Genomic DNA, 19,303 nt, shown 5'->3' with positions numbered 1-19,303 from the left:
ATAAGCTCTCTGAGATCAAAGTCTATATCTGATTTTGCCTCACTGTTGTGTCCCCATCCCCAGTATATTATAAGGTGCCTGGTTCACAGTAGGCACTCAGATGTTTGTTGAATGCATGAATGATTTAATGTCTATGTATAACAACAGTGGGTAAATCTCCTATAAAAGTGCCATTTTTTGCCTGTTTTAAAGTAAATGACAATAGTAACAGTGGGCAAGTGACTGTTGCTTAGGAAGGGCCAACACACAACAGGAGAGCAGAGTATGTGTGACTGTATACAAAGTACCCAGGAGCAGGCTCTCCACTTGGAAGGGGATCTCAATCCTTCTACAGTCCCAATGTCTGCTTTAGCATTTAAGAAAATGCCCAAAAGGTCAGTGGCACTTGGATCTCCTTTGTTGAGTTTCATTTGAGCTTTCAGGTGTATTTCCAAAGAGTTCATGTCAACAACTTCATATCCAAGATATTGCAGGTTTGGTGCCTGTTATCCACTCCAATCCAGCTTTTTAAAAATACTCTATTTTTTAAGAGAGAGGGAGAAAGACATGAAGAGGAACAACAATCAGTTCTCTCTCATATCCACCCTCCCAAGGATCAAATGTGCCACCCAAGTATATGTACTGATGGGAATGGAACTGTTGACCTTTTGCTTTGCAGGATGATGCTCAACCAACTGCACCACTTCAGTCAGGAACCCAGTCCATCTTTAAATTGAACTGGAAAAATCAAAAGAACAAATTTTCATCTTTAATTGCAAACTGTAAAGGAGATACAATTAATTCAAATATCTTTGCTTGCTCTTGAAAAATATTTGTAAATCAAAATTGTTGGTGATGTTAACTATATAACATATTCTTTTAAATTATTCATGGCAGAGGAAATTGTTTATATTATTCAAATATGCAAAATTATGACTAATAAATGAAATACATTTTTTCTCATGTAATTCCCTTTAGGGGGCCTACTTGAATTCAGAATACATTTTTTAACACTTAGCTCAGGGTGGGAGACATGGGACAATCTTCATAGGTTTGCTTTCAAAATCCTCAGAAACTAATTGAGGAGGCCGTGGCATAGAAAATAATACAAGTCATGTGGGAAGTGCACATGTGTAAAAGAGAAGATGGCACATCCTTTCTCTTATGAAGGAGATAATAATTTTGCAGAATTTCTAGAAAATCAAGAGGAGTTCCCTAGGAAGACCATAAAAGATCCAGTATATTATGGAGTCCAGCTTCCTATTTTGTTAAGAAAAATGATCTCTTGACAAGTTGATGCCAAAACCAGATCTTGAACCTAAGTTTTCCCTTTAAGGATATAATACAACCAAGAATATATGACTAAGATATGACTAAATTCTATTGTTCTTATTGGCTTTCTCAAAACCCTCAAACTATCAGGGGCTGATATATCAAGCACACATTGATATGGTCTTTTTAGAGGAGTAAGAGTCATCTTCCCACTTCCCACCTGGCCTCTTTCTAATCTTCTCATATATCAGGTGAAATAACCTCCCAAATTGGAAATCTGATCATGTCATTCCCTTCCTTCCCAGTGCCATTAGGATAACAACCTGAGTTCATCATAAGGCTCAACCATGTTTTGGCTCTGGCCTATGACTGCAGCCTCACCTTCCACCACTAGCTCTTTCCTTCTCCAGGTTCCAACCACACTCTATTTCCTTTGGCTCTTCACTGATGCCACAGTTTCTCCCATGTCTGAGTCTCAGCATATTCTGTTTCCTCTGCTCATAACACCTCCTCCTTTTTAACCTTCCAATTCATTAGGCTCAAGAAAAATGTCATTGCCCTGACAAGTAGAATGAGTTCATCCTTCCCTGTCTTCTGTATGTGCTCTGTCATTACACTTTATCAAGCTATATGTTTAATATTTATCTTCTACACTAGACTCTAAGCCCCCAAGGGTTTAGGAATCTGTCCCTATCATTCACTGATGCATCCCCACTCGCCAGTACAATGCCTAGATTCTTAGGTAGGTAGGCTACACTGCCAGAAAAAAATAAACCTCAAACCTCAGCATTTTACAGACATTATTTTTCCTTTTTTTATGTGAGAGTGAGTGTTTCAGCCTGGTGTCAGTTTTACTCTATACAACCATATCTGGACACAGGCTGATGGGGCTCATGGCTTCAACATTTGGCTTCCAAATTATCTCTGATAATTTCTATCTTAATCAGCTGGAAATGGGAAAAAATGTATAAGAGCTCATCTGAAAGGTGATCGCTTCTCTTCTACCTCTTTTCCATTGGGGTGGATTTAGTCACTGTTCACGTAAATGCCAAAAGACTAGGATATGTGGGCCAGCCATTGTCAAGCACTTGACCTAAATGTGTAAAGGGAAGAAAGAATTTTAAAAGACAAATAAGTGGTTGTCCCACCAGAATGCTCAGTGAATATTTACTGAACATAATCTTTTAGCCATTGTATTGCCCTACTTTAGATGCTAATATCAATACCCAAACTCCCAGAATTATTATGTTTCTTTCATTTTATTGGCAGTATTTCAATATCCAAATAACTGGCTTCAATAAAAGGTAAGGTGTAGGCGACTGAAATGTACGTGTTTCTTCTCTACTATGACAGTATGCCAAGAGTTAAAAATAACAAGACATCACAGAATGCCAAAGATATAAGGAAACTATGAATAAATCATCAAACATTCATGCTGTTCTTTTTAAAAATGTTGGAACTGAGATCCAGTGATCAGAATTAGCCCACCCAAACTTAGCTCATTAAAGGCCAAGATATGGTGGATCCCAATTCCTAAATCAGTGTGATTCCTTTGGGGCCAGCTATCTCCCCATTGCTGGCATCCTCACTAAGTCCAGAACAAGACAATCAACAACTAATTTGTGAATGTTCATTGGAAGTCCAATGCAATCAACCCCCAACTGCCTCTGTTGATTGAGGGGAAACAGAGTGGCCAACTCCCAAAGTATAAATATTTGTCCTCAGAATTCTATTTTTAGGAATATGCAGTAAAGAGGAAAAAAAGGAGCTTCTTCCCTTTGTGACAGCATGGATGGAAGTGGAGAGCTAAGTGAAATATGCCAGGCGGTGAGGGACAAATACCATATGATCTCACCTTTAACTGGAACATAATCAACAAAAGAAAAAAGCAAACAAATATAACCGGAAACATTGATATTTAGAACAATCTGACAGTAACCAGGGGGAGGGGAGAGGGAACAGTGGGGTGAAGGATTTTCAGGAACAGTGGGGAGAAGGATACAAAGGACACATGGACAAAACCAAGGAGGAAGGTGAAAGGAAGGGAGGAAGGTGAGTTTGGCTGGGGTGCAGGAAATGGTGGGGGGAAAATGCAGACAACTGTAATTGAACAATAAAATAATTTTTTAAAAAATAATTTCATTTTTATAGGTAAATCATCTTTCAACTTAACACTATTGCTATGGCAATAAGAATATAAGGGAGAAACACTCATATACTTGATCATTATCTTTCTCCAAGACATATGACTTAACACGTTTACAGAGAAACAGGCACAGATGGATATGACTATATTGTAGTTACTTTTGAGTAAGAATATTAATATTTTTATTAATATTTTAATTGACTAGATGGCTAGTCAATGCCACCAAAGGAGACTCTTTTATTTTCATATTAATAAGTCTTCATGTTAATGAAAATATTATTTTTACACTATCACAACATGAGATCCATGATTACTGTTTTATAATTTATACAATTTCAGATATTGTTGATAATTTCTATGACAATATCATGCCCATGACATGATAAATATTCATGACATTTCTAATGCTTCCTCCCTCTGAGAGGCTAAGGTGGGATTGTAGCTCTATCACCTTCACTGCCCCCCACCCCACTCACAAACACATTCATTGTTACTAGTCCCAGATTCTACATTTGTGCCACATTTATTCCCATACCTTAAGAAAACACAGGGTCACCATGGCTTATCTTCCTAGAATGTGTTTAATTCAATTGTGACATGTGAACTCAGACTTTTCTCCTATAGGTCTTCATTTCCAAAAATAACAAATAATACAAAACATTCTAAAATGAGGTGATTCTGACTGCTTGCTGTACTGAGAGTTGTGTTTCTATTAAAGTGCCAGAAACTTAATCTACCATATGTTTAATGTTTAGGGTTTCATGCTCCAGGGCAGATGAGGAGAAAGACGCAGAGCATTGTTTTGAGGTTGAAGCCAGCTCAGTTTAGAACATATATGCTGAGTCCTACAACATGCCAGGTCCTGGGAATGAGCAAAGGTTAATAAAATGCATTAATTGTTCCAGGGAACATAGTCTAGAACTGCACTGTTCAGTATGGTACCCACTAGCCACATGTAGATATCAAACACTTAAAGCATGGTTAGTTTGAACCGGAACATGCTGTAAGTATAAAATATTCAATATATGTCAAATTTAAGAGATGGTAAAATAGAGTAATACATTTCAATCATCTGTATTGATCACATGTTAAAATGATATTTTTGTTAATTTAATATTTCTTTTTAAGCACTGGATGAGTGGCTGGCAAAGAGAATGAGCTCCATAATCATTCAATAATACTGTCTGCCAGAACCAAAGCTCAAGGAAATCAAGAATTATTCTCTTGATATTGCTCACATCTTTATCCCCACAATGAAGATAATGGAGCTTGGTAATCAGCACTACCTACTAAATTCTTTATTTTTTTGAATTTTTATTTTTGTAATATATTTTACTGATTACACTATTACAGTTGTCCAAATTTTTCTCATATTGCCTCCTCCACCCAGTTCCACCATTCCCTACAGCAATCCCCCTGCCCCCTTAGTTTATGTCCATGGGTCGTGCATGTAAGTTCTTCGTCTTTTCCACTTCCTATACTGTTCTTAACACCCTCTTTCTATTTTGTACCTACCAATAATACTTCTTTTTTTTAAAGTATTATGATTATGCTATTACAGTTGCCCCATTTTTTTCTCCCCCTTAATCCCCTCCACCCTGTACACCCCCTCCCACAATCTTTCCCCCAACATAGTTCATGTCCATGGGTCATACATATAAGTTCTTTGGCTTCTCCATTTCCTATACTATTCTTAACCTCCCCCTGTCTATTGTAGGCCTACCTATTATGCTTCTTATTCCCTGTACTTTTTCCCCATCCCCCCCACCTCCCTGCTGATAACCCTCCATGTGATCTTCATTTCTTTGGTTCTGTTTCTGTTCTAGCTGTTTGCTTAGTTTGTTTTTGTTTTTATTTTTTAGGTTCAGCTATTGATAGTTGTGATTTTTTTGTTATTTTACCGTTCATATTTTTATCATCTTTTTTTCTTAGATAAGTCCCTTTAACATTTAATATAATAAGTGCACAGTGTTGGTGAACTCCTTTAACTTGACCTTATCTGGGAAGCACCTTATCTGCCCTTTTGTTCTAAATGATAACTTTGCTGGATAGAGTAATCTTGGATGTAGGTCCTTGTCTTTCATGACATGGAATATTTCTTTCCAGCTTCTTCTTGCCTCGAAAGTTTCTTTTGGGAAATCAGCTGATAATCTTATAGGAACTACTTTGGAGGTAACTCTCAACTTTTCTCTTGCTGGTTTTAATATCCTCTCCTTATCTTTAATTGTGGGTAATGTAATTGTGATGTGCCTTGGTATGTCCTCCTTGGGTCCAACTTTTTTTGGATTCTCTGGGCTTCCTGGAATTCCTGGAAATCTATTTTCTTTGTCAGATTGGGGAAGTTCTCCTTCATTACTTGTTGAAATAAGTTATAAATTTATTGCTCTTCCTCTTCTCCTTCTGGCACCCCTATGATTTAGATTCTACCTATGCCTCCATCTTGGCCAGAACTCAAGGAGCATATGCTATTTTATAGTCAGGGGAAAACACATGTTATGTTTAAAGGAATGGGGGAGATGGAAGAAAGATTGCTATTTTTATGGATTCCCCATCTATAAAGCAATCAGACCTGTACTTCAACCACGGGTTGGAAAATGTCTGGACTCCACAGCCTTTGTAGGGATACCCTTCCAAGGGGATATTCCAAAGTGGCAGATCTCTCCATGAGCTTTGAAGTTAGACAGACATTCAAATCTTTTCTCTGTCACTTCTGAGCAAAATTGTCTTAAAATTCTTAATCTCTCCATGTGTCAATTTTTAATGTGCAAAATTTAGGTACAAACAATGCCTACTCCTCTGGGTTTTTCTAAGCATTAAATAAGATTATGTTTGTAAAGCACCTGGTCCATAGTAAGCAAGGAAGGTGTCTGTCATTATTTGAAAGTACACTTGTAGCTTGGAAATTCAACACTTCCTCTCCAGAAGGACACAGTCATCAGGACCAGAGACTACTATCCCCCGTGAGAAGTCTCAGACCCAGTAAAGCAATTTTTAAAAAAATTTTATTTTATTGATTATGCCATTACAGTTGTTCTATTCCCCCCTCATTCCCGTCCACCCTGCACCCGCCATCCCCACCATTCCCCCATTTTAGTTTATGACCATGTGTCTCAAGTTCTTTAGATTCTATATTTCCCATACTATTCTTGCCCTCCCCTATCTATTTTCTACCTACCGTTTATGCTACTTATTTTCTGTACCTTCTCCCCCCTTCTCCCAGTAAAGCAATTTTTAAACTAAGCTTGCTTTCTAATTATTCTTGGTCATTAAGAAGTCAACTAGTCAAAATTATAGAGGCAGTATTTACCTCCTGAGGAATTAAGGTATTTCCTCTAAGCAATTTGCTTTTTAAAGACAGTGCTATTTATAAACAGAGATTAATGTAAGCCATTTGAATTCATAGTTACCACCATATAGCACCCCACCACTTCAAATACACACACTCCAGGAAAGGCAAACGTGAGCTAAAAAGAAACATGCCCATCTTCCTGTATGTTAATGAGCAGGAAAGTCTTGAGTAATTTATGAAAATCCCATTTTTAATTTAGGTTTCCAGGTATGGCAGAGGTAAAGTGATATGGGGGGAAGAGATAAAAATAGAATTATAAAAGCAGGGGATTTTCTAAAGCTAAGCTTGCAGGCTAGATGGAGGAGCAGCCACTGGGTATGCAGGTGGAAGCAGGAAACACAAGACACAAACCACAGGCCATGGTGAGACTGAGCATCAGAAACCAAGGAAAAAATCAAGGAGTGGGACATTCATTTGTGAAGCACCTATGAGCTACAGAAAAAAAGACAGGCAAAAAAAATATATCACTGTGTCCATGAATCTTATGTTTTCAACATATATCCAAATTCAGGTTCTGTCATTTACTAGCATTGTGTCCTCAGAAGGATCATCTCCTTTCATCACTGATCAAATGCTATAATGCTGGAGAAACAAACTAGGTTTATGGACTGGAAGAATCCGTGTAGTAAATACATCCATTTTTCCTATATTGCTTCCTAGGTTTAATGCAATTTTTATAAAGGGTTTAAGGGTTTTTTTAAGAGTCAAGCTTATCCTAAAATTTATATAAAAAGACAAATGCCCTAGAATAGCAAAAATTATTTTAAGAAAAAAAATAAAGTGTCAGGAATCACTCTTTCTAATATTAAGACTTACTATATAGCTACAAGAATCAGAACACTGTAACAAAGAGTAAGACACATAGGTCAATCAGACAGAAGAGGGGACCCAAAAATTGACTGACACAAGTATGCTCAACTGATTTTTGACAAAGAGGCAAAAGCAATCCAGTGAAGAAAGGACAGAGTTTTCAACAGTTGGTGTGGTCATCAACAGGTAAAAAAATGAACCTCAGCCTAACTCCAACACTGACGCATGCACTGACAAGCAGTGCCAGCGGCATCATGGATGAGACACAAGACAAATCCACAGGGACTACCAAATCCTGTAGAGGAAAAGGGCCAGCAAGGCTACTCCCTCAAGGGGGGAGAGCCTCAAAATGGCCTCGCCACCCTCTCAAGGGGAGAGTGGATTGGAGCATCCTGGCAACTCTCTCCCAGGGGAGAGAAAGCGCTCCGACCCTTGACTAGTCAGGCTTCTATTGGGATTTTTGCACAGGCATTCAGATACAAGCTTATTATTATGGATAGACAGTAAACAGCAGATACTATACAAAAACCATTTGAACTTGTCCTTGAATCAAGGTCTATCAACTAAAAGGCTATAAAATTATGGGAAAATAGAAACATTTAACTAAAAGCATTCTTAGCACAGCAGATCTCACAGGTTTGTTAAGAATTCTTTATCTTGCCAGATTACCCAGGCCCTGCACTAGCTGGTGAAATGTTGCACCATTTTTCCATCACAGGTATTCAGGCTTAAGTGGATTAGAGCCAAGAAGTGCTTCTTCCAGAGGACATGGGGACTGGCCTATGTTACAGTAGCCAGGGGGGCTGAGGGCCTATCACTCCCTTCATGTAGCAGCCCCCCCCCAAAGTCCTGCCATAATAGCCTCCCAAGTGATCGTGTCTGGCCTACGTTGCTTCTCCTCTGAGGGGTCTCACTTGTCTCTGACCATCCGACCATACTTTGGGGGCATGATGATGAAGCAGGGGCAGCATCTGCTGCCAGAGACGAGCCTTGTCTCCTCAGTGGCTCACATTCTGGAGGTCACACATTCAGCCTTAAATGGTTGCAGTGCCTGAAACCAGGCAGAGTAGTTCCCAACATGACACATTATACAGAAATTAACTCAAATGGATCATGGATTAAAATGCAGGACATTAAGTTATAAAACTGTTCATTATGCATGGGACAAATTTTTCATAAGAGAATAAATTGTTAAGTTGGACTTTATAAAAATTGAAAACATTTCTTCCACAGAACAGCCCATTGAGAAAAATAAAAAGGCAATTTGCAGACTGGGAGACAATATTTGCAAATTATAAATTCTATAAAAGACTTGAATCTTATTAATAGATACATAACTCTCAAGCCTCAGAAATTGTTTTAAATTCAGTTATTAAATTGGCAAAATCCATGAACAGAACTGAGCAGACGTTTCACCAAGGAAGATATACGTATGGCAACTAATCACATGAAAAGCTATCCAGCATCATTAACCAGTAGGATATACAAATTAAAACCACACTGAAACACTATGACACACCAACAGAATGACTAATAAACAGTGACAGTACAAAGGCTGAAAAGGATGGAGAAAAAACTGTATCTCTTACACATGGCCGATGGGACTGTAAAATGGTACATCCACTGTAAAAAACAGCTTGTAGTTTCTTAAAGAAAAACTGGGCTTATCATATGACCCATTCTTGGGCATTAATTCCAAAGAAAACAAAAACTACATTTTGTATAGTAACTTGTACACAAATGTTCCTGCAAGCTTGATTTGTAATAGCCAAAATTATAAAACATTCAAATGTCCCTCAAAGGTGAATGGCTAAACAAACTATGGTACATTCATATCATAAACCACTATGTTAAATAGTATAATAATTCCTATGGGTATTATGAAAATTAAATGTACTGTACAAATTATTAAAGTATGTTATACTTAGTAAATGCGCAGTACATTGCAGGTCCAACTTTCTACCCAAACCAGGTTGCTGCATGCACATATGTCCTCTACTTGCTTTAGCTTAGAGCAAATAAGTAGGAGTGAGGATCAAAGAGAAGGGTAATCTAATCCATTTGCAACCTCAGGAAGTCCAAATAATTCAAGCTTCAGGCTAAATGGTATGGGAAAATGGCCTGGGGGAATGGAGAGGGCTATTTCCTCAATGACAGGAGAGATGCCAACACATTGACTAGAATACTGGGCAGATTTTTTAAAAGATTTTTTTATGGATATTCTATTACAGTTGTCCTAGATTTTCCCCCTTTGCCCTCCTCCACCCATCTCACCTCCCACTCCCACAGTCAATTCCCACACTGTTGTCCATGTCTGTGGGTCATTCATACATGCTCTTTAACTAGTCCCTTCCTTCGCTCCAGGACTATCAACCTCCCTCCTCCACTCTGGACACTGTCAGTCTGTCCAGTGTTTCCATGCTTGTGGTTCTGTTTTGTTTGTCAGCAGACGCTTATAGACACAAAAATTGTAGCAACACCACTTAGCTTGAGTTTTTACTTGAGTTTTACTTACTGCTCAAAGCTACAGTACAAACTGAGAAAGCCCACATAATTCCTCCTTCCTCAATTTCTTTTAACCCCTGTTCTTTTCTTTCACCTTTAATTGAAAAAAATAGATGGTTAAAACTTTTCAATTTTTTTTCTCTACACTTTAAAGAAAATCTTGGTTTCCTTCCATGGTCTATGAGCAGCATCTTCTAACCCTGCCTACCTTTCCCAATCAAACGCATTTCGGTTTCTAGACTCTAGCCACAACTGTCTCATCTCAACTGCTCCAACTGATCTGAGATCTGTGATCTAAGCCTTTGCACTTATTGCTCTCTGAACCTGGGATGCTCTGCACAACCTTAACCCCAGCACGACCCCACATTGTCACCAAACAGACTTCTCCTCATCCTATGGGTCTTAGTCAAAATATTAATAACTTAGAAAGAACTCCTTTCCAAGACTGGCAATCTAAATAGCTTTCCTCCTGGCCCCACTCTGTAAATTTTTTTCTGTTTCTGGACCTTCTTTGCCTCATACATCACAAGTCCCAAATATGAATATTACATATGTCTATGGAGGAATAATTATTAAAAATATATAATACATATGTATGTATACATAGTTCCTCTTGGTTATTATTTATATCTCCACTAGACTGTAAGATATATAGGGCAGAGTCCACAGCTGGTTGTGTAACCTCTATGTGTTAAGTCCCTTAAGAGAGTACCAAGAGCACAGCGACTGCTCAATACAAAAGTCACATTATTCTGACTGACCAGTAGCCTTTGAATGGACAATTATTGCACATAACATAAGCTGAAAGCTGTGAAGGTTTTCTTTTTTTTTTCTTATTTATTTATTTATTTATTTATTTATTTATTTATTTATTTATTCAACAGCATTAGCACCTGGCATCTCTTTTGATCCTGGGAATATAATGATAAATGAATGCATGATCCCTGGCCCCATGGAGTTTGCATTCCAGCTGGGGAGAAAGCCAGTTAAACATCCAATAACTGAAATGTAAATTCTATAATAGGGACTGTATTCTATAGTAGGGACTCAGAGAGGAGACAGCTTAAGAATGGTCTTCACTCTACTTTGTGCAGTTCTTGATGTTGCTACCCACTGGAAAGAAATGAGTTAGTAGTGACATTTCAAGAAATTTAAACCAGAAAAACCAGCTGAGAGATCACGGTGTTTGAGGCAGTGAGTCAAAGAGATTGCTTATCTATCATGACATCAAAGAGCTTGTTCTGCATGTCATTCTACTTTATCACACTGGCTTGAGGTGATAATCTGTCTGACAAGTAATATTAACTCCACGAGAGTAGGACTCTGTCTTATTCAATGAGGTATCCTCAGTGCCAGAGACTGAGCCTAGCCCACAAGATGTGCACTGTAAATATTTTACAGATCAGAAAACTCAAGTGTAGAGAGATGAGGTTTCTTTTCCAAGGTCACACGGCAAGCAGGTGGTAAATCTTATCCTAATTCTACCAATTTTATTACTCCTGAAAAAATTTTGTTTCCATTCTTTAAAGGTCCAGGATGAAACTCTCCCATGTCCCACTCTCAGTAGGGAACAAATGGCTCAAGAACAGAGCCAGGTTGACATACACTTTCTCACCCTGTTCCCCTCTGTTTCCACGGAGGGTATAATCCCATGTCTGGGGAAAGATTACTTCTAATTTTGGGCTATATCATTGTGTATGTCTTCTCCCACAGCTGTCATGAAGGGCTCAGATCTGGAGAAAGCTATTGCTATCAACTGCTCTGATTTTCAGAAGTTCTCTGACCCCAATGGTAAACTTGAAAAAGCTACTGCCAAAAATCTTCTACAAACCCAATTTAGGAATTTCACAGAGGTTAAGAAAAATAACAGGCACCACACCATAATGGCTGGTCCAAAGTGCCTATAGCTCCAGCTCAAGGACCTACCATGTTGATTCATTCACCAAATATTTATTGAACATCTACCATAAGTCATGAGGTGAATTATGCCATATGTGAATTAAGCACTGGGCTTAATCCAGTGAAAAGCTAACGATCCAGCAGTCTAGAGAGATATGCTGAAGAGTAATTAGAAAAAGGATGATAAAATAGTAAGTATGAATGAAAGAATAAAACAGAGGTACTATGTTGGTGTGAGTGGTCAAAGAAGGGCTCCTGGAAAATTAAGGTATAACTGAGATCTAAAGAATGAGCAAGAGTTACAATTCAAGGTGGTGGGGTGAGGATAATAGCATTTCAAGGTGTGGAAATGGCAGGTAAAATGCCATAAAGCATGTCAGAGACCTGTGAGAGGCAGTAAGTCATTGGTGAGGGAGGGGAAAAAAGCAGGAAGCAGTATGTGATGAGGTTGGGGAGGTGGAGAGAAGCTAAATGTCGCAGAGGCATAACCTGAGGGCAGAGTGAAGCCAGCAATGGTTTCTAAGTCCAGGAAGAATAAATTACACCAACTGAAGATCAGATTGGGGTAGGGGTGGGGATGAGACATGAAAGAATGGAGTAAATGTGGGGAGGCAATCCAAAGGGAAGCTAATATGATGGTTTGGATTAGGGTGATGAATATGAGAAACATTTGGAAGGTGGAATGAACAGAATTTGAGCATTGATTGGCTGTGAGTTTAAAGGACAGGAACAGAAAATTATGATATTTCAGTTTGACTTTGGGAAGAAAATGGGTGGTAGTCCTGTTCCCAGAGAAGAGAAAGACTGAAGAATCAAAATATTTGAAGTAAGGTGGGGGTGGGGAGGAGACAATGAATTCCATTAGAATGTGTCAGTTTTAAGATACATAGCATTCAGCTCTCTTGGAAGGATTGGGAGTCCTCTTTTGGCCCTCACTGGTAGATGTAATCTCTTGAGGAGAATGAGTGTAGAGAAGCAATAATGGGCAAAGACTGTAGAGGAATATATCATCATTCCTAACATGCCTCAGTCCTTCCTGTGATGTTTTTTTTTTCTTGCAGCTAGCACATGGGTGAGCATTTGGTGTTGAGCTAAATGCAAACATAGGTCAGTATAACAGCAAATCAAGTGACCTTAACATTTTCAATTTGGAATATATTTCACAAGCTGCGGTTGAAAACTAAAAAGCCTCTCCATTTATGTACTATTTATATGTTTTGCTTCAATCCATTTATGAGAACAATGCACTTGAATTTGATTTGTGTTCAAACTAAATGTTCAACAATCTTCCAAAGTACATATTTTTCTTTAGCATATTTTATTTCATATTTCTGGATAATCTAATTGTTCAGTGGAACACATGCTATATAACTCCCAAAGAGATTATGTTTTGAAAATCTGAAACTGAACACTATTTGTGTTTGTAAAAAAGCAGGATGACTTAACAGTTAAAAGTGGGTGAGGTAGCCAAGGCTATGTCTGGCTCCAAACCAGTAGCTACCTAGCTTGTGGCTTAACTCTTGCTGAGTATCTGATACTTCACCTGTAGAATAGGGACAATGATAGTACATATTCAATATGGCTACTGCAAAGATTCAATGAGATATCCCACAAAAAGATTTAACACAGTGCTTGTCTAGTAGCACTAGTAGCAACTTGACATGTTATATTAGTTAATAACAAGTTCATTATAGCTAATTATTTATAAAACCCAGGTGGCACAATATATTAGGTTTGTACCTTTTCTTTATTATTACAGAGACAAGAAACCAACCCAAAATACAAAGACCTTCTTTCTGAATTTGATGAGCATACAGAAAATAAGCTTGATTTTGAGGATTTCATGGTCTTATTGTTAAGTATCACTATAATGTCAGATTTGCTACAAAATATATGGAATGTAAAATGATCAAATAAACAGCTTTAACTATGTAATTAGACAAAATAATGACCAAAGACAGTGTTGAGTAATTAAAGATTATCTCCCTTTTTTCCAATTAATTGATATCCTGACATGCATTTGGGATAGCATGGCTGGTTCTGATTGCTAATACTCAGACCCAATATAACTCCAAACTCCATGCATATGCTTTAGGAATTTCTGAATAATAGATGATCTCTTGGTGTTTCACAATATGAAAGATTTATACCATTGAATATCACATTACTCTTGCTGAGTTGATAGTGACAGAGTACTTTCCTTATCGTTAGTGAATCACTCATTATTTGTTCATTAAGTGACATTTGCTGAGCATCTGCTCCATAGAACTGCTGGAGATGCAGTAATGAACCAGCAGACCATCTCTGCCCTCACACATGTCTGGGGAAGTGTAACAGTGGAGATGAACACTGATCAATGTATAAATCAATTGCATATGCAGTGTAATTATAATTGTGATAAAAGCTACAGGATACTAAAAGTGATGTTACCATCTGACCTGGTCTCAAAAGTCAAAGAAGCTTTACTGACAATCTACAAAAGACAAAATTATGGGAGAAAAACAGAACAGATCAGTGGTCACCAGTGCTGTGGGTGGTCAGCAGTTTTCCACATGAGAAAACTTTTAGGGAGAGATGGAAATGTTTTGTATCTTATTGTGGTGGTGGTTTCATGACTACATGCATTTGTCAAATTCTTAAAACTGTACTCTAAAAATGGTTAGTTTTATTGTATGTGAGTTATTCTTAAATAAACATGACTTAAAACCAAAATAACAACAACAACAACAACCTTGTAATCTGTGACCATGGTTTAACAGACCCTGAGATTATGATCTAAAAGTGGCCATGTTTTAAGGACCCTCATCCTTTATGGTCACGAATGTATTCCTGAATTTAAATTGTATCTATATATGAATTTACATACACACAGAGGTCAATTCCTGAACATTTGAGACTGACTTTCATGAAGACTTGTACTTATTTTAAAATTATTATAACTTCCCAAGTTTTCTCCCTCACCTCTTCTTTTTTCCCTGCTTGACACAGTAAACCTCACAGAAATATGTTAAGAAAACTCTTTCAGGAGGGAGACTTTCACCCTTAGTCTGGTGAAGTGTTATCTCAACCAGCAGTACCCCAAATCCACCAAGGCCCTATTATTTTTAACTCACCCCCTTTCCAAGCAGACAGAAAGTGTTTACATGCCATGTGAGGGAAAGTCCAGACTTTGCCCTCTCACCATTTTAACAGGAAACGTGTGTTTAACAAGGCTCATACTATATACCAGGCACTATCATAGGGGTTCTACAAATATAAACTCATTGAACTCCCTAATAAACCTAGATAGATATTGTCATTTTACAGATGGAGAAACTGAAGCACTGAGTTTTGACTTTCCCAACATTATACAACTGGCAGTTTTGAGAGTTCTCTGTCCTCTCTGTTTGCATTGCTAATTTTGTTAATATTAGATGTTGTTAGAAACAATAATATTACAACTCAATAAAAATAGCTGTGCACATTTCAGGTACTGTGAAAGAGAGGGTGGTACCAGCTGTGTCCTGAAGGACCATTTGGCATTCCTCAAATAGAACTCTGTGGGATGCTCTCCATCAAAGTCACAAGAAGCTGAATTTGGCAACCTTGGTGACCATGGAAAAGGTCAAATTCACACCTTTTGGAGAAGGAAAAAAGAGACCCTGGCCAATGGTGTGATGGGAAATCTTAGAATCATTCCAACCTTCTGGGCTCCAAGTAAGACATTTTTGGAAATCTATCCCAGATGGAAGGTCATGGTCTTCTGCAGAGGATATCAATTATAGTGTTTATTTTTGTCTCATGCAAAGAATTAAATCATAGGAAATACATATGTACATGTTAGAGCATCAGTGACAGATAAATCAATTAGCATGATGCTAAGACTCTAGATCACAGAAGCCTCATTCCTTGGTTCTAGTCCTATGATCATAAGTTCTACTCCTAAAACAAAGTTGCCATTTTCCCCTGGCCAGGTGGCTCAGTTGGTTGGAGCCTTATCAAGTACACCAAAAGTGTGAGGGTTCAATTCCTAGTCAGGGCACATACCTAGGTTTCCGGTTCAATCCCCAGTAAGGGTGTGTACAGGAAGCAATCAATTGATGTTCCTTGCTCATATCTCTTTCTCTTCCTCTCTCTCTCTCTTTACCCCTTCCTGACTCTGTAAAATCAATAGTAAAAAGTATATCTTTGGATGAGGATTAAAAAATAAAATTTAAAAACTCACCATCTTGAAAATGCTACTGATCATAGGTGAGATTATAAAGGTAAATCTGTCTTGGGATTCCTTAGTTGCAAGGAACAAAACCCACTCAAATAACAACCATACACACGTATATCATATATAAACTTACAAAAGAAAAAAAGGAAAGGTTGTATTTATCATCAATGTACAGGGACATATTATGAAATGAAAAAATATAAAATGTAATTAACATCCACAAAGTACTGCAAACAGTAGTAGAAAGCAAAAGCAAGGTTTGCTCTTAATCTCTTTTAAATTGGTTTCTTATCTCTGTCTCTGTCTGCATGTGGTTGTTATTCTGCATTCTTTCTGTCATACACACATTTTTCACTAATAAATGTTCTTTGTTTCTTATGATTGATTTAAAAATCTTTTTATCTTGCTTGATTTTTTTCTCCAGCTAAACTAAAAATTTGTACTTTTTCTCCTTTAAAAAAATTACCCTCTCTGATTTTTTTGTCAGCCTGCTTCAAGGAAATCCATGTGCTCAGTATACTTGCTTGTAGTTTGGCCCTAACAAATGGCTGTTTAATCCAAATATCTGAGCAGCAAACAGAGCTGGCCCTCCTGGAGAAAGTATAGTTGAACAGCCAAGACCACTGGGTAGCCAAAGAGAAGACCACACATCCTGAGCTCCTCAGTCTGGATGGAGGGGAAGACAGCTCATAACTGGATATGCAATATTACCAGACATCGATGGCCCTACACTATTACTTCTGTCTGCTGCTGCCACAAATACAGTAAGAATATAGTACCCTTCATACTCACCTTTAATCCTCAGAGTTTTATCTGTCCTTTATGGACAAAGGTTACCCAGAGTTCACATGGATGCCAACATTTCCACAAGCCTTCTTTAATTTACATAGTGACTGAGATCAGAGGTTGAGCCCATCAATTCTACAACACTGCATCAACTTCCTGGTTTTAGAAGCAACTCTGCTATTCCTGCCACCTACTCAAAATTTTTCTTTACCATCTGGAGCCCTTCAGAAGTTACATTCTTGAGTTCACAATATGACTGTTTGTCTTTCTGTTGGCTTTGATCTGATGACCAAAGTCTTTAGGAATCATTATCAATAACATCAGTGGGAATAATAATTTTTTTGGTGGTGACATCAACACCAAATTCAATCTCCATATCAACCAGTGTACAGTCCTGGGGCAATCAGAATTTCTTTAGTATTTAAAAAATAGCCTGTGTACACCCTGGCTGGGTTGGTTCAGTGGATTGAGCACTGGCATGTGAACCAAAAGGTCCCCAGTTCAATTCTCGATCATCACATTCCTGGGTTAAGGATCTGTATTTAGGGGCATGCAAGAGGCAAACAATCAATGTTTCTCTTGTATGTCTTGTTTCTCCCTTGCTTCCTCTCTCTCTAAAACAAATAAGTAAATACATAAAATCTTTTTAAAAATAGCCTGTGTTGCATGATTCATGATATCCCCTTCAGTTTGGTCTACAACTTCAGAAAAGCAAAATTTTGCAGCAATATGCTGCTCCTCAGACCATTGTGGATCATTATTGGCACCACCCTTGAAAATATCACCACTTTAGGTGTTTAAAACTTGTATCCTTCCTTAACACTAGGAAAGAACCAGTTGCTATTTTTCCATAAACCTATTCTTAGAATAATTTCACAATTAGGTACAATGAATGCTGTCTCCTCACATTCTCTGGTGAAAATAGTTTTCATACCTGCTTCATGTAGCAACTGAAAAATACAGCTGGTAATTTCATATGAAATTACAGCTTTTCCTTTGAAGTGATTTGTTCTGGCTGCATTTCCTGTTGTAACCTGGTCCTTGGACTGAAGGAGAACTTTTCCTGGGCTATCTAACAATGCATAGCCTTCTCTTATTTTATCCTCATAGCGTTTTACAAATGTTCCATACCTCCGCTGTCATGATTACCCTCAGTGGACTAGGAACCTCTCTCTCTGTCATTTCTCTCTCTGTCTCTACATCTCTTTTTTATCTCTCTTAATCAGTTCTTTCCACTTCTTGGCACAAGAGCAAACACAAAGTCTCCATTGCTGACTTTACTTCTCTCTTTATATGCTCAACAGGCACAATGTAGCTCTCAGAAACCCAAATTCAATAGCAAGGACAGGGAATCTGATTGGCTGAAATTGAGAAGGGGTTACACATGATCTAATTGTCTGTGGTCAGGGTGGCAAGTCACATGCCCAATCAGCAAGGACCGTGGGAATTATCTCTACAAAGTATATGGATATGTTCACAGAGAAATGATTAACAGAGAAAATTATAAATATTTCTAATACAAAATTTATAATTTGGACTAGAAGAGTAGTTATTTGCTTCTCAAGTATAGGCTCTGCAAAAGTGTCATGACAGAATAATCTCATTTGTTACTCCAAGTGAAATCTTTTTTGTATTGTTACTGGATAAAAAAGAGCTAACCTAAGCCTCCCTATGAAGTTTTCCTATGATTAAATAGTGAAGATATTCCTTTACAAGAGCTGTGAGCACCCTTGAAATTTGGTGTGCATGACAAAAACATACCCAGTACTAGTACCTTTAATTTTCTTTATTTTAGCATCTAAAAATGGGTCCAAGTAAGAAATTAGAATTTTTGCTTCAAGTAGTCCTTTATAAGAAAGGAGGAAAGGGATGGAAGAAAACCAATGGGAATCCAGCTCATCAGCTAACTTTGACATTGGCAGAGCTGATAGAAGCTCATGGGGGACCAGCCCATGGGCCCAGGCAGACAGTGACCCAGAGAACTCAGGCATGAAAGATATATTGTGCCATTTTCCTTTCCTCTAATTTCAATCTAGGACATGCAGATCCATATTTCTCATTGATACCTTGATAGAATATGATTTTTTGTTTGTTTGTTCTTTTTTTATAATTAATTTTATTTAGTTATTTTTCAAGTACAGTTTTTTGTCTATTTTTCCCATCCCAGCCTCCCCCGCCCCTTGCTCCCCACCTCCCTCCCATTTCCACCCCCTTAGTTCTCATCCCTGTGTCCTTCCTATTTGTTCCTCCAAATCCCTCCCCCTTTTCCCCTTAACTTCCCTTCCTTCTCCCCCTCTGGTCACTATCCCCTTGTTCTCTATTTCAGTGTCTTTGTTTTTTTTTTTTTTTCTGCTTGCTT

At 38.0% G+C, this 19,303-nt stretch overlaps 1 protein-coding gene and 1 pseudogene across 1 annotated transcript; one reads left to right on the top strand and one right to left on the bottom strand.

Annotated features, from left to right (window-relative positions):
• The first annotated feature begins 264 nt into the window (after positions 1-264).
• On the top strand, positions 265-13,869 carry SNTN (sentan, cilia apical structure protein). Its single transcript, XM_053669038.1, is given in 4 exon segments — positions 265-374; positions 2,521-2,555; positions 11,775-11,914; positions 13,720-13,869. Coding segments are annotated over 4 exon segments (435 nt in total).
• A 553-nt stretch (positions 13,870-14,422) lies between these two features.
• On the bottom strand, positions 14,423-18,126 carry LOC119042418 (bifunctional phosphoribosylaminoimidazole carboxylase/phosphoribosylaminoimidazole succinocarboxamide synthetase-like; annotated as a pseudogene).
• Between the last annotated feature and the right edge of the window lie 1,177 nt (positions 18,127-19,303).

This window comes from Artibeus jamaicensis, unplaced genomic scaffold (assembly GCF_021234435.1).
Source record: "Artibeus jamaicensis isolate MK-2021 breed Jamaican fruit bat unplaced genomic scaffold, CSHL_Jam_final contig_519, whole genome shotgun sequence".
NCBI classification, from domain to species: Eukaryota; Metazoa; Chordata; class Mammalia; order Chiroptera; family Phyllostomidae; genus Artibeus; species Artibeus jamaicensis.
This window is presented reverse-complemented; position numbering and strand designations above follow the sequence as displayed.